Source organism: Microcaecilia unicolor, chromosome 6 (assembly GCF_901765095.1).
Source record: "Microcaecilia unicolor chromosome 6, aMicUni1.1, whole genome shotgun sequence".
NCBI classification, from domain to species: Eukaryota; Metazoa; Chordata; class Amphibia; order Gymnophiona; family Siphonopidae; genus Microcaecilia; species Microcaecilia unicolor.
Genome location: NC_044036.1, coordinates 317,841,833 through 317,857,531, shown reverse-complemented (window position 1 = coordinate 317,857,531; position 15,699 = coordinate 317,841,833). Strand labels below are relative to the sequence as shown.

General features: G+C 42.6%; 1 protein-coding gene across 6 annotated transcripts in view; it reads right to left on the bottom strand.

Moving 5' to 3' along the window:
- GGA3 (golgi associated, gamma adaptin ear containing, ARF binding protein 3) overlaps positions 1-15,699 on the bottom strand; it is an 80,431-nt gene that overhangs the window by 17,440 nt on the left and 47,292 nt on the right. For 5 of the 6 annotated variants that reach the window (XR_003942650.1, XM_030208296.1, XM_030208297.1 and 2 more), the window contains 3 exons: positions 15,014-15,081; positions 3,659-3,963; positions 2,120-2,379 (listed from right to left, as the gene is read on the bottom strand). Coding sequence is in view for 5 of the 6 variants with exons in the window: in XM_030208296.1 (XP_030064156.1) it covers positions 2,120-2,379; positions 3,659-3,963; positions 15,014-15,081 (633 nt within the window). In the remaining variant the exon portion in view is untranslated. Of the gene's footprint in view, positions 1-2,115; positions 2,380-3,658; positions 3,964-15,013; positions 15,082-15,699 lie in introns of all 6 variants that reach the window. The other variant, XM_030208301.1, reaches the window with a different exon arrangement.

Here is a 15,699-nt window from a genome sequence, read left to right as displayed (position 1 = left end):
CAGTGGAGGAGTGGCCTAGTGGTTAGGGTGGTGGACTTTGGTCCTGGGGAACTGAGGAACTGAATTTGATTCCCGGCACAGGCAGCTCCTTGTGACTCTGGGCAAGTCACTTAACCCTCCATTGCCCGCCGCATTGAGCCTGCCATGAGTGGGAAAGCGCGGGGTACAAATGTAACAAAAAAAAAAAAAAGAAAGGAAAACTGGAACCTGAAAGGAAACTGAGGCAAACAGCTAGCACGGGAAAAGAGGATTATATATTAAGAGCACCCAGTTCCAACAGCCTGAAAGAAACAGAAAAGCTGTGATAGATACTACTAATAAAGTCAGGAAGGGAAAATGAAGGACGAAACGTTCCTGTGCTTAATTTTTTTGTTGTTGTTCCTACACTGAACAACCACAGCGATTTAAGACAGAATTATTAGAGCTTAACAGAGTACTAAAGGCGACTACGAAGAGCAGCAGAGCATTCAAACCTCAGCAGAGAAAGCCCAAAATTTCCTTAGGTGTGCAGGCACATCCATATGGCAGCCCAGTGTCGTGGCCCACATTTAATACAGGAATATTCCATAGAAAATGAAAGGAACAACTTCACCAGAACTGAGCACTTTGTTCTGTGCTTGGTCCTCCCAGACTCATGGTACATAAACACCAATTTATCACCTCCCACCCTGAAAGAAACTACTCACCACAAGTGTAGAGTAATTCGCTCTAGCGCCAAGATCCTTGAAGGAGGAGAGAGAAGGTGGCTCAGCACACTGCGCTGGTACAGTAGCTATTTTCAGCCTTTAAAAAAAAGTCCAGAGAGGAACCGAGAGTAGGCGATGAGGAAGCAAGGAGGAACAGCTGAACAGTCAGATTTCGAGGTTTACTCCTGCTGCAGCACCTAAAAGACTCTTCTCTGGAAACGGAGCAGCAAACACCCAACGGTGTTCTGTGCTCCGTTGATCACTCTGACAGGTACAGTATCGGGGTGGGGGGGGGGGGGGGGGGTGAGGGGTAGGGAACAGAATGCAGAATCTCTGAGTTATGCCCCGGCCTTTGTAAATGTCAGCAATGTGGAACCCAAATTTTTACAGGTATCCCTGGCTCAACTGAAGCTCAGTTTCCAAAACTGATTCAGGAGCTATTCAAATGACTATTCCAGGAGATGCATGGTTAACCGGCCAACCATCCGCTGGAGAAATACTGAGCATTCCAAAAGTGCACAGTGCCCTTCAAGGGTAAATCAGACAGAACTACTTTATTTCTCTGTCTCCATCTGCTGGTCGATGGACATAACCCATAGGTTATGGACTGGTATAATGGTATGGTATGGATGCTAAGGAAATAAAGTTTTGTTTGGCTTCTTGATAGTGTGCACACTGCCATGCAGAAGACTTGTTTTCAATTCTCAGGTGTGGCTTCTGCTTCTTGGATCAGCCAAGATGCTGTCCCACACAGGAGAGAGGGGCTAAGGGTCGTTACCCTAGTTTTTAGAGGAAGCCGCAGTTTATGGCCCTACAATGGACCAAGTTGAATGTGGTACATAAAAAAATAAGAGCAAAATTCCCAGCTAGTCATGAATAAAAGCTCATGGTATGTCAAAACAGCAACCAACAGGTCAGGGTAAGAAAATTCCCATGTATAGTCCAAAACTAGTATAAAGGATTAGGGTGGACCAAAGAATCTCGTCAGCCGATGGTAGGTTGAAGTAACTTTATTCAGCACCATACACACATCTGGTGCTGAATAAAGTTACTTCAACCTACCATCAGCTGATGAGATTCTTTGGTCCACCCCTACTCCTTTTATACTGTTAAAAGCTCAAGGTGACATAACCCAACAGAAGCTCAAAAAAAGAGGAAGAAGGAAACTGCTATCCCCTCCCCCTCCCTTCCCCTAAGAAAAGAAAACCGTCCAAATGTGTTTGTTCCTAATTAAGTTATGTAGACAGGATAAGCACAAAATTCTATGGGTCTGAATGCATTGCTCTCTTATATAATGTAATTTTATAGCTCTTTTAAACAAATTATTCCCAGTTTTACAGGTCTGTGAACAAGAAAGAGGGAATATGGAACACAGGCATATATAAATGAAAGGAGGCGAGGGAAGAAGACAGGAAGTAGAATGATATACCTACTGGGTTTAATGGACTCCAGTGGGATATGCACATTGCCCAGAGAAATCTCAGATCCTTTCAGAGGGCTGTCATGTTGGTGGAAAAGGGGGCTACCAGGTCCTGCAATGCTGCTGGAGCCAATTGGATAGGTAACAGAAGGGGCTACAGAGGCAACTGTGGTCACTCCAGTGGATGGCATTAATGGAGATGGGGAGACGGTGGCTGTCAAGGTACCTCCAGCCTGGAAAGCTGAGGATGGAGAATTCCCATGGGCTGAAGTTCTAGAAATAAAGTTGCAAAGTAAATTCAAGAACAAATCAAAATAGAAGATACAGAAGCATTTAGGGGCTAATTCTCTACAGGCTGTCTAAAGTTAGATTCTGGGATGTTGTGTGCTAAACATAAATTCTATATTGGCAATTAACATGCAAATTGCCATTACAGAATACTAGCGTAGTCCACAGTAATGTGCTAACTTTAGGCACATGCACTTATTGCTAGCTCAATGGCTGCTGTAAATGCTCATGTCTAATTCTGTCAGGCACATAACTGACAGTATTGTATAACCTGTGTACATAAGTGTTAGGTATGTCAGGCTTCTCTCTCTTCCTTAATCGAACGCCAAAGGCTCTGAAATTACAATCTCAGAAAAAAAAACCTGCAAAACCATGTGTGTTTTATTTTCCTCTAAACGCAATGGGATTTTAGTTTGTCAGAGTTAGGCACTCAATTTCTGAAAAAGAACTCTAAAATGAAAACTACCTACCACTAGGTTTTCATGAGTTCCAGAGAAAATGCTAACTAGCAGATTGCACCAACAGACTGGATCAAGCAATATGGTGCTATTATGCACCTGTCTTCCTCTTGCTTAGTCCCCTGCCTAACTGCCCTTTCTGAAAGCATCAAGAGTATTAGTTTTTATTTTGCCACAGCTAGTTCCTTCTGCCTTCTTTTTGGGCTTCCAACTCAGTAGAAAGCCACAGGTTTTCCCTAAGTTTATACCCTTACTCTAGAGCAGCGATTATAGCAACAATCCGCTGTGGCATGTGCCTCTCAGCCAGTCCCTTCAGGACCCAATGTAAGAACACTCTTGGCCAGGCAGAAAGGTGTTACTGCTGTGCAATGGCTAGGACTCCCTAATTTCAGAGGCTGTGAAAACTGCCCCTGCAGCATCCCTAGCAACAGTTTGGCTCAAGAAATGGCAGCAAAGTTCAGAAAGTGAACCCAGGCATCTCTGCCAGCAACACAGAGCACTGCAGTTGTCAGGCTGTGCCAGGGTATTAGTGTTTTAATAAATCTACGTGGTGTGTGCATTATTCTGTTATTCTAAAGTAGTACTTCACCCAGAACACTAATACTAACTTAAGAAAGAAGAAAAAAAATCTACTAAACAGAAATTAAGACTACACAACTAAAATCACGTTGACTTCCCCGCCCCACAAGAATGGCTTCCTTAGTGCTCACCCTTCTGACTTGCTACCACCCTCACATTCCCACCTGAGGAATCCTTATGGAAGAAGACCACGTTGACAGTACAAGAGGAAATAATTAGGCTCTTACCCTTTGACTTCTTTCAGGAGCTGTTGTCCCAGCACCTCCAACTCATGTAGGGCACTGCCCCCAAGAGAAGGGCTAAGGCCCCCTGGAGCAGTTTGTACAGGTGCTACTTCACTGGGAAATGAAAATGGGGAGGGATTAGGAGCAATGCCACTCGGGAGTGTTTGAGAAAGTGGAAAGGCCGACGTCACTGATGCTGCAATGCCACACATGGACTGTGCTGAGGGCTGCAGGAGAGAATTCGTAGCTGAATTCATGACAGTGGGTTCTGATATGGCACCAAAGAAGTCCAGGTCCTTTTCATTATTCTGTAAGAATAAGGACAATAAGCAGAGACTAGATTATTGGTACTTTTATGCCATGTAGAACTGGATCCAATCCTTGTTTGAAATTCAGTACCCAGTCAAGTAAAACAGGAACAACTGGCATTAAGTGCACCAGTCTGAAGACTGCATATTTCAGGATACTGCTGCATACAATCATGGATTATCCTTAGAGATAATTAATGCATATTTTCACAGCTGTTTTACAAAAATGACACAGTTTCTCTGTCAGTTGATTTGCTTCGGGTTATGTAAACTGCCATAATACTTTGTTAATGGCATTATATCAAATGTTTGAAACAGATGAATAAATAAAATAAAACTGATAACATATGGAAGACACTAATGTTTGTATAACTGCTCTCTAGTTAAAGCTTATGTATCACAACCTGTGCTCTTTATCTTTTTGGATGCAGAAGCATATACATTCCAATAGTTAAACCACCCCCAGCTCTCCTCATGTCTTTTACTCACCCTCACAATCTGTTCCTACCACTGCCCTCTATATCTGCCCCAATCATGTCTACATTCGATTACATTACTGGCTTCCACCCCCTTTACTGGTAGGCTATTTCATGCTTCATTGTCTTTCTTGTTCTTACAAGACATACCCATAAACACATAGATTACTTCCCAAGTGTTACTATCAAGCTCAGAATTTATACAGCATTAATTATTAATTCTAATTTTAAAATGTAATCGCGATTAATGATTGATCGCCACACCTCCCCCCATTATGCATGGTCCGGCATCACTCCTTCCCCTCCCGGACCTGCCCGTGGCTCTCCCCCCTCCTCCGTATCTGCAGCCCCCCCCCCCCAATGTACCTTTTTAAACAGAAGTCCAGCGGCAGCCATACTCAAAGGCTGCCTGCGGCCTTAGAGTTGCCAACTAGATCCAGATTCGCTCAACAGGGTTGATACAGTCCTGGACTTACCCCACTGCATGCAGGGACTTGTTCTGATTTCTCTATTGGATTCCCTAAGAAAAGCAAGGCTACAAGTCCGTGCACTGGGGTAAACCCAGGACTGGATCAACCCTGAAGGGCACATCTGAATCTATTTGGCAACCCTACACGGCTTGCATAGGCCTTTCCCTCTGACCTGGCCTGCCCTATCTGAAAACAAAAAGTTGGGTCAGAAGGAAAGACCCGCGCAGGCCACAGGCAGCCTTTTGAGTACGGCTGCTGTTGGTCTGAAGGGCTGAATAATTCTGTTTCCAAAGGTACAAGGTGGGGGGAGTGGAGGGAGGGAAGAGGAAGCGAGCGATACCAGACCATGCACAATGGGGGTGAGGTGCGGGGGGTGAGGCAGAAAGCGAGCCCATGCATTTCAAAAAGGTACACTGGGTGGAGGGGTGCAGGTGGGGACGGAGAGATCCCAGGGAGGAAGGAAGGGAATTGAGAGAACTGCGGGCAGGGCCAAAAGAGGAAGAGATGCTGGACTGTGCACAGGAGAAGGGGGAGATAGAGATGCCAAACTGAAGGAGAGAAGGAGGGAGGGATGAAAGTGGAGGGAGGAGGAAGGGGAGAGAGAGAGATGATAGTGGACCTGGGTGGAGAGGGTGGGGGGAAGGAAGAAAAGAGAGAGGTGTTGGACGTGGGGGAATGTTGGGGAGGGAGAGACAGAGATAATGGACCTGGAGGAGGGACAAAAAAAAAAAAAGATATTGTGCCTATAATCAGCAGCACATCTTGGGGGGGGGGGCGGAGCAGGGCCTTGGAGACCTTGGCCCCACCACCTTGGGCTCAGATCCCCTCCACAGCTGCAATACCTGTTGAATGGCTGGTGGGGTACCTGAAGCCCTGCCAGCAGAAGACATCTGCTGCCAGTCACCCCCTTCCTCCTCTTACTGCCTCAGGAACGAGGAAGTCAGCAGCATGCCTCCAGCCACCGATGGTTACACTCCCCAAGCATACTAAGTTTATGCATGAACTGAGCATGCTCGGGGAGCTGGAGGCACCCTGCTGATTTCCTCGCTCCCAAGGCAGTAGGAGGAGGAAGGGGAAGGCTTTGGCACTGGATTTTTTTCTATTGGTGGAGTTTCGGCATCTCCACCTGCAAAGGTGTGATACTTAATGTGGTGGGGGGGGGAGAGGGATAGCAAATACATGGCCCTCATCCCTCCCAATGGACTGCTGACTATGCCCCACTTTTAATTGTGCAATTAATCGTGATTAAAATTTTCAATGAAAATGCAGCCCTACTAAAAATACTAGAGAGACTGTTATCCTGAACATCCAGCCATCAGAGCATTTTAATCCTAATGCTAAACCAGTACTGACTTTCTGCTTCCCTTCATATTCTACCAAGCAGACATTTAAATTGGCAGCACAAGTGTAGTCTGCTTCTTTGTTGGGGGGGGGGGGGGGGCGCAATGGGGTAGGAGCTCGGTTACTGGTGGGGGGGATTTTCTGTTCCCCTCAGACTGGCATCTATTAGCTTTCTCTACCCTACCCCTAACACTTATCCTCTCTTCCACACACATATGCACGCTATCATGTATTCCTCCTACAGGGCTCCTACTACCAGGGTCAACCTTTCCATCTGTTCAGTCTAGCTGCAGTAGCTCCAGCAAGATGTTACAATAAACATTTTCACACTTTTCTTTATCTATCTTCTTTTTATTATTTGGATATATTTTCATTTTTCTAGCCTTTCCTTATTTATTTTTTTATGCCATTTATGCCTCACATTTTCCCGTACAATTTCAAGTTCAATGTGGCTAACAAGCTAAAAAGAAGTCATTATAAAATATGAAACAATAAATAAATCCACACATATCAATAAGGAAAGAACCGTAAATATATAAAGAATTCAATAATAAAGCATAATGGGGAGAATGGAAGGGGGAGATTAGGCACCATGACAGAAATTTTTTTGGAAAGGAAAGATTTCAAAAACTTACAAAAAACCAAATCATGTTGGGATCTTATATTTTTCAGAATTCCACCATTTAGTACCTTGGTAAGAAAAAGTAGCTGAATATATAGATTTATAAACTACTTTCTTACAGGTAAGAAAATGAAGACATAGGTAGTCTCTTGCACCAAAGATTGAATTGCGAGAAGGCAAAGTAACAAGGGGCAACATATTGTCAGGGGCAATACTATACAAAATCTGAAATATGAGAGCACAGAGTTTGAATACAATCCTGGCCCTAATGGGAAGCCAATGCAAATGTATCAGCAAAGGAGTAGCCCTCTCAACGCATAGTACATGCAAGACAAATCTAGCCACAGTATTTTGGGAAGTATGCAGCTTCCTTAAGATACATTCTTTACATCTTATTAGTTCATATTATCTTTTCACACATTTCCTCTCCCCTTTGATTTCTACGTTTTTAATTCTGTTAACTCAATACAGAAAAAACACACAGTCTCATCCTCTCATCCCAATACAACGTGAACAACCCCACAAATGTAAACACCCCAGATTACACCCTCCCCATCTCAGACAGCCTGAAAATCCTTGGTGTTACAATCGACCACAACCTTACACTAGAGCCACGTGAAATCTACAACAAAGAAAATGTTCTACTCAATGTTGAAACTCAAACGCGTGAAACCATTCTTCCCAAGGGAAACATTTCGCAACCTGATACAATCAATGGCTCTAAGCCATATAGACTACTGCAATGGAATTTATGCAGGATGCAAAGAACAACTCAAAGAAACTTCAGACCGCTCAAAACACAGCAGCCAGGCTTATATTTGGAAAAACACTATTCGAAAGTGCCAAACCCCTCCAAGAAAAATTGCACTGGCTCCCAATCAAAGAAAATATTGCTTTCAAAATCTGCACCCTGGTTCATAAAATTATCTACAGCAAGGCCCCGGGATACATGACAGACCTCATCAATCTACCAATCAGAAATACAACCGGATCAACACGAACATATCTAAACCTCCACTACCCAAGCTGCAAAGGACTCAAAATACAAATCAACTCATGCATCCAGCTTTTCCTACATAAGCACACAACTATGGAACTCATTACCAAAAGCCGTGAAAACAACGTATAACCACCTAAACATTGAATGGTTATTGATCATGTGTTGTTTTTTTAGGACTTCATGATTGGTCACTTCAGCAGTATTCTTGGATTGGGCGTCCTTTTTTTCCCCTGAAGAAGCTCCTCCGGCGAAATGGGTCTGTTGGGCGGGGAACCCCATTTCCGACGCTGCTTTGAGCTAAGTGGGTTTTTTTATATATTTGATGTCCTTTTAAGTTTTTTGGTGCACAGTGGATTGAGCATATTTCTTAAAAATTCCTTAAAAATTATATTGTTCCACACCAAAGGAGGAGGTTGGGTAGAGACCGATGATTGATTTATGGTGATTCTCTAAATGAGTAATTTCAGCAATGGTGCTTTAACTTCACTTGTCCGAGGTCTCTTCCCCCCTTCCATTCATTGTTTGACACCCTACACTCTGCAAGAGTAGATCCCCAGTGTATATGATTATTGGATACAAATGTAACAAATAAATGTTATTCTCTCAGCATTTCTTCTAGATTTTTCCATCGTTGTCTTTCTTTTGCTTATGTTGTACATTGCACTTCTTTTGTTTCCTTTTTTCTTCTGATTTTCTTTATCCTACCTATACTTTCAAATTCTCCTCTCCCTCCCCACTTACTTATCCTTCCCCACCTTTCCATAATTTTCTCATCTTTCACCTTTCGTGCATCTCCTTCTTGCTTATTTTCCTCCATAGTATCCCTCCTTCTTTCCACTTCTAGCCCTTCCTATTCATCTGTCCTCCTCATCCTTTTCTCAGCTCTTCTTCCTCTCCCCTCATCTCTCCCTTTCCTCACCCTTCCTCTCTTCCTTCATCTCCCCCCACCCCAATCCCCATTTCTCTCCCTTTTCCCATTTCTTATGTTCTCCTCTTCCCCTACTCTCTCAATCTTTCCCTCCTTCTTCTTGGCACACACTCTCACCCTCCCTGGCATACTTGCCACCTTTGCACACCCTCTCTCCTACCCTTACTTCTCCCCAGGTGTTCTTTCCCCCCTTTTCTCTCCTCCTCCTAGCACACTGTGCTCCCTCCCTTCCCCCCCTCCCTCCATACAGGTCCAGCACCTCATCCCCATCCAAATCAGGCCCAGCATCTCTTTCTCTCCCTCCTCCCCCACTACAACCAGCATCTTTCCTTTCCCTTCTCCTTTACCCCTCCCCAACCCGGTCCAGCATGTCTCCCTCTCCCCCACCAAATCCCTCCTTACCCCTCCTCCCCACCAAGTCCACCATCTTTCTCCTTCCCCCCTAATCCCTGGTTCAGCATCTCTCCCCTCTCCCTTTTCCCCAGATCCAGCATATCTCTCTCTCCTTCCTCCTCCTCCACCCATCAGATCCACAATCTGTTCCTCTCTCCCTAGGTCCAGCATCTTTCTCTCTCCCTCCCCCTCCTGACCAGATGCAGCATCTTCCCTTCTTAAACCTTCATTCCTATTGGGGCTCATTCTCAACTGGGCAGCAACAGCAAAATTACAATTTGTAACATGCATCATGCAACCTTTCTACCCACATCCTGTTGAAGGGTCTATCACATCTCAACCAAAACAGAAGTACAGATTAGAAGGGGGGAACACAGCAGAGTCTTTAATAGCACAGGGGTGTGAAGGCTCAGGACTGCTCATTGCTGTTTTGAATTTTACTGTTGCTGCCCTGCTGGAAAGTATCCTTGATAGGAAGGGATGTTTGAGATAGAAAAAAGCTGGGCCACGGGGGTGAGAAGAGGTGTAGAGAACAAAGAAGTGATAGCAGCAGGAGGGTGGGGCCTTTATATTTTAAATGGACTAGGGCTTGTGTAACTTTTCCCTTTCAAGCATTGCCCTGAAGCATTTGTGTGGGAGAGCACTTGCCCTACTGCTTATCGTCAAGTAAAACATTACGTCAATTCCTTGGATCGACTGGCCTTGAATGAAAATATGGTTGATTTACTCTCAGAAACTTTTACATTATCAAGACAAACAAATGCTAGCCTATCTTTTTATCAAAGGAGTCTTGGTACTTTCCAAGTACTCTGGTACTATGATGTTTTGGCTTCGGCTTGTAATGCAGAACTTTCACTTAATCAGCACATGATGGGCGAGAGTCTTCGTCATTTTATGTTTATATTAGAATTCTTTTCCAATTGATGACTGTGACAAAAAAGTGAGTTTGTAAGCTTGTAAACTGTATTATTGAAGTGTATTTCTCTAGTTTGGCCAGCAGGTGGTGCATGTTTTATGTTTAAAGAGAAATGACTTCCTTCTTTAGTTTAACACAAAGAGGAAGTAACATGCAGTGATGTGGCCAGCTACTTCTAAAAAATGTTTTTCTGGGCTTTGATGGGCTCAGGAGCTCAAATTCAGTCTGGAAATACTGGATTTTTCTCCAGTCTCAGTTTGGAAGTAGAGAGAGAAAGCCCTCTTTACTGAGACCCTGTGAGCAGTTATATTTCCTGTACTTCTCAGGCAGCAAAATGTTTAGATAGTTTTATAATTGATCCTTATTCAGTTACCTGTTATTTTCCATCTGTTTTTATGATTCACTGTTCAATATTTCTTATGACAAACATTTTTTAGGTTATTGACTCTGCTTGTCTGGACTGACTAAGAATCTGGGTGGTTTGTGTGTTGGGTCTGAGAGTGCTTTCTAGGAACTGTGGGACCACTGGGAGTGTGGCCCCAGTAACCTAGAAATCACCGGGGATAACTTGTGAGTGGGAGACTCACCCAGAGGCAGTTGGAACCCAGTCGGTGGGAGGAGGGTGCTAGTGTAGAACACATGCCCATGTGCAGGCGGACCTGAGCAGTGCTGGGGACAGACCCTCTAAGTGGCCACTGGGTTAGACCCAGGTGGGTGGCTAGATGTTTTGTGACACTGACTATCCAGGAGCAACAGTATAAGTTTTTACTGTGGATGTTTCTGGGCAGGAATCTCAAGTACAGCGCAGTGCCCTTGGTGTGAATTCTCTCCGGCCATTTAACTCATATGATTTGGTCCTGTGATAGAATACAACATTTTTTGGAAAAGCATCATGGCATACTTATATACAACGTTGCATAAACTAATACCTTTATGGGCAGATATACAGTTGTTTTCCAATTTTGTCTCTTTGGGACTGAAAAACTAATTTTCTACTGGAAAAAAAAGCCTTTGTTCTGGCTAGGAAATGTATATTGCGGAATTGGAGAGAGTCACAGTCTCCATCCTTGATCAAATGTAAAAATGAAACATATCAGTTACTGAAACTGGAACGCTTGAATGCTAAGAAGGAATCCGCAAAAGCAAGGTGGATTTTTTCACAAACTTGCTCTTTTGTGTGGGAAGGTCTCTCTCATAGGTTACACAGTTATCTCTTGAACACATAAGGCTTTCTCCTGGTGTGTCATGTTTGAAGTGTTTTGGTGGGACTGGGGTTTGGGGGAGGCATTGGTAAGGATTTGGGGTAACCTGATATATGGTGATTGGGTATTAGGGTGGGTAGATATATTGTTGCTATGGGCAAGGTCACCATGAAGAGCACATATAGGTGATCCCATTTATATTCTCTTGTTTTGATTGATTTTGTTGTATGTTGGGGTGGGGTCTTTCTTCTATGTTTGTGCAGCGCTGCGTACACCTTGTAGCGCTATAGAAATGCTAAATAGTAGTAGTAGTAGAAAAATGCTGTATAAAATAAGAAATGGGGACGGTTTGTATATATTTCTTTTCTATTTTGGTCTATTATGGTTGGTTCCATCTTTCTAATAAAAAGGATATAATAAAAAAAGATCAAGAGTCCTGATCGGACACTCAGGCCTAAGAGGGCAGAGGGAGTTGCGCAAATAGAAAAGAAAAAAAACAGGCCGAAAATACCAGAATTTTAAAAAGGGGTTAAAATAAAGAAATAATGAATAAAAGATCCCACATATTGCTAGGGAAGGCACCAAAAGAAGAAAATGAAGCACTAAGGAGAACTGGCAAACACGATTGCTCTGCTCCACGTATGCACAGTGCGGTGCTGCCAAAGGCTTTTGAGAATCTTCTTGAATGCTGGGTAGCGTCCATGCTGAGGCTCTGATGACATCACCCAAATGTGAGAAAATTATGTCTTGCTTGTCCTCAGAGTAAAATCTTAACACACGTCAATAAATTTAACGAGATTAACCAAAGATGCAGTGTCAGGAGATGCACCACACAATCCCCAGCAGTCTGTGTTTATGTGTTTTCAGCTGCGCTCCTTCCCAAGTCTCAGCAGCAAGTGACACTTAATTTGCTTTCACTACTGGTGCATGGAAGTGAAAAAGTGCCACATGCTGCTGTAACGTGAGGAAGGAGTGCAGCTGAGAACAAATGAATGCTACACTGTTGAGGGAAGGGGAGAGGGGAGATGCTGCACTGTTAGGGAGGGATGGGGAGAAAGGAAAGAGTGAGGGGAGAGAATACAGGGAGGATTTTTTAAATGTGTTTGTATTTTCACCAAAAATCTTTCAGAAATATATACTAAATATGAAATGCAGAGTGAAGAGAGAAAATGGCAATGGCCAACAATAAAGTTTTGTTGAATGGCAACTTTTGCTTCAAAGACAAGACACAGTAACATAGTAGATAACAGCAGATAAAGACCTGCTCAGTCCATCCAGTCTACCCAATAAGATAAACTCATACCATTTGTTGATATAACATATATTCTTGATCTTTATCTGTCCTTGCCATTTTCAGGGCACAGACCAAAGAAGTTTGCCTGGCACTTCCAGATATGTCTAGACACAAATTGTAGTCGTCTGCTCAGCACTGGTCTTATTCCTCAATTACTGGAGCTACCATCTAAGCACCGCTATGTTTTATTTTGTTTCCATTTGTGTTTATCCCATGCATTTTTAAATTCTGTTACCGTTTTCATCTCCACCACCTCCCACAGGATAGCATTCCAGGTATCCACCACCCTTTTCCTTGAAAAAGTACTTCCTGACATTATACTAAGTCAACCCCCCTGCAACCTCAATTAAAGTCTTCTAGTTCTACCACTTCCCCTTCTTTGGAAAAAGATTTGTTTCCATATTAATACCTTTCAAATATTTAAACATCGGTATATCACCACCACTATCCCTCCTTTCCTCTAGGGTATATATACTCAGTTCCTCAAGTCTCTTCTCATATGTCTTTTGGTTCAAACCCCATATCATCTCTGTTGCTTTTCTTTGAACCACTTCAAGTCCTTTTACATTAGCGAGAAACAACCGCCAAAACAGAACACAATACTTGAATTGGGGCCTCACCAATGACCTGTACAGTGGTATCAACATCTCTTTTCTTCTGCTGGTCACACCTCTTTCAATGTAGCCTAGTATCCTTCTGACTAGGGTCACTACCTTGTCACATAAGTGTCTGGGCATCTCAAGGCAGTAAAACAATCACCCCAAGTTCTCTTTCCTGAGTTGTGCTTATCAGTCTGATCTCCAATCTTGTACATCTCCTTTGGATTTCTGCATCCTAAATGTATCACTTTACATGTCTTTGCATTAAATTTCAACTGCCAATCCTTAGACCATTTTTCTAATTTTTGTAGATTTCTTTTCATGTTTTCTACTCCCTCCGGGGTATCCACCAAAAAGGTAAACTTTTCCTCCTAACCGTTCGCAATGTCGCTCTCAAATATATGAAATAGAGTTGGCCCCAACACTGATCCCTGACGTACTCCACTACTCACCTTCCTTTCCTCTGAGCAGGTTGCATTTACCACCACACACTGTCATCTGTCAACCAACCAGTTTCCAATTCAGTCCTAACTTCATGCTGTTCAGCTCATTTATGAGCCTCCTGTGAGAAACTGCATCAAAAGCTTTGCTGAAATTCAAGTAGTTTACAACTAGCACATGTCCTTTATCCAGTTCTCTGGTCACTCAGTCCAAGAAATCAATCAGATCTGTTTGGTAGGATTTTCCTTTGGTAAAACCATGCTGCCTCTGATGTCGCAGTCTATTAGACTCTAGGAAGTTCACTATCCTTTCCTTCAGCAGAGTTTCCAATAGTTTTCCAAGGAAACTAATAGAAATACTGTGGGGTAAGGATTTTAAATATCATCAGAGCCTCACTATGTTAACCTATCACCTTAGAAACAAACATCCTTTCACACATTCATCTAAAGCTTCTGTTCCTGGGGCCTCAGATTTAAATTCCTCTGGTAAGCAGAACCTTGAAAGTTTCCTGAGAAATTCAACTTTTATAAGTAAGGCAAAACCTGATGCATCGACCAATATGTTGATACAATGGATCACGATGGACTGCTGAATGTGACTACAGATGCAGGGCTGAAGGACTTCTTCGGGTCAGAACCTACTTTTACTGAAGAATTTCAAGTTTTAGACCGGTGGAGAAGATGCTGCACCAAGTACTCAGCTCTCTCAAAATTGGCAAGATGTTACCTTTTTACTCCAGCAACCATGGTTCCATGTGAATGTTCATTCTTAAAAGCAGGATTTATTACTGACAAACATAGATCGTCTCTGCTTCCTGAGAGTGCCAATCAACTGCTTTGTCTAAATAATTGGCTTAATGATAATTAGTTTTACTCTCTGTGCCTGAAGGAGTTACAAGTTCTTTTAAGGTAACTTAAATCAATGCTATTTTTTTAATTTTTAAATACAATAAAAAATGTAAACATTATGTGCTTGCTGAATTTATTCTGATTCTGTACATTCCATTGCATGAAAGGTTGGTTTATGAAATTAATCATGATTAAAATTTTGAAGTATAAGATTGAGCAATTATGATTTTTAATTGATGTACAGCCCTAATAAAGATATTTTAAAAATATGCATTTTCTCATTCAGAATAGGATGGTTTTATGCACATAACAGTTCAGTACAAGATGAGCAATTAAGACTGAAATATTCAATATTCCCTGCACATCATCGACTGCAATGAGTTCTTTAAATAATTTTATTTTTTTAAAAACACAAATAAAATGACACCTTACACTAACCAAGAAACACGATGAAGCCAGGCAAACTCAGGAATGGCATTTTCACACATTTTTAAGGGAACACTTCTTTCTCATTTCATACCTGGAATATGTTCCACTGACTGTCTCCTGCTGACTCTGTCTCAGCACTTGGTGCTGGATCATTCAGTCCTACAGTTCAAGCAGATGGGAAAGAAATTTTAGAAAACTGAAAGAGAAGGCATACAAAATCTCTACATGTTACAGTCCACAAGCAATTAAACCTGGAAGAGAAAGAAGATAGCATGCAAAACAGATTATGTTTTTCAAATTTCCACATCTTTGCACAGACACTATAGGTGATCATGTACAAACTAACAGTGGAGGAGTAGCCTAGTGATTAATGCAACGGACCTTGATCCTGGGGAACTGGGTTCAATTCCCACTGCAGCTCCTTTTGATTCTGGGCAAGTCACTTAACCCTGCATTGCCCTGGGTACAAATAAGTACCTGTATATACTATGTAAACCACTTTGAACGTAGTTGCAAAAAACACAGAAAGGCAGTATATCAAGTCCCATTCCCTTTCTCCTTTTCCTTACCAAAACGTTGATGTTCTCAAGTATACATCAGTAGGGAAGTTAAACTTTCAAAACATTTAGACTTACCCACTAATTTTCTTTCTTTGAGTCCAACCAGACCAGTTCAGAATGTATGGGTTATTTATGTCTGTCAGCCAGCAGAGGGACACAGAGACTAAAGAGCTGCGAGCTCTCCCTTTAAGCTGGAGTGCAGCCACAGCTACTCAGT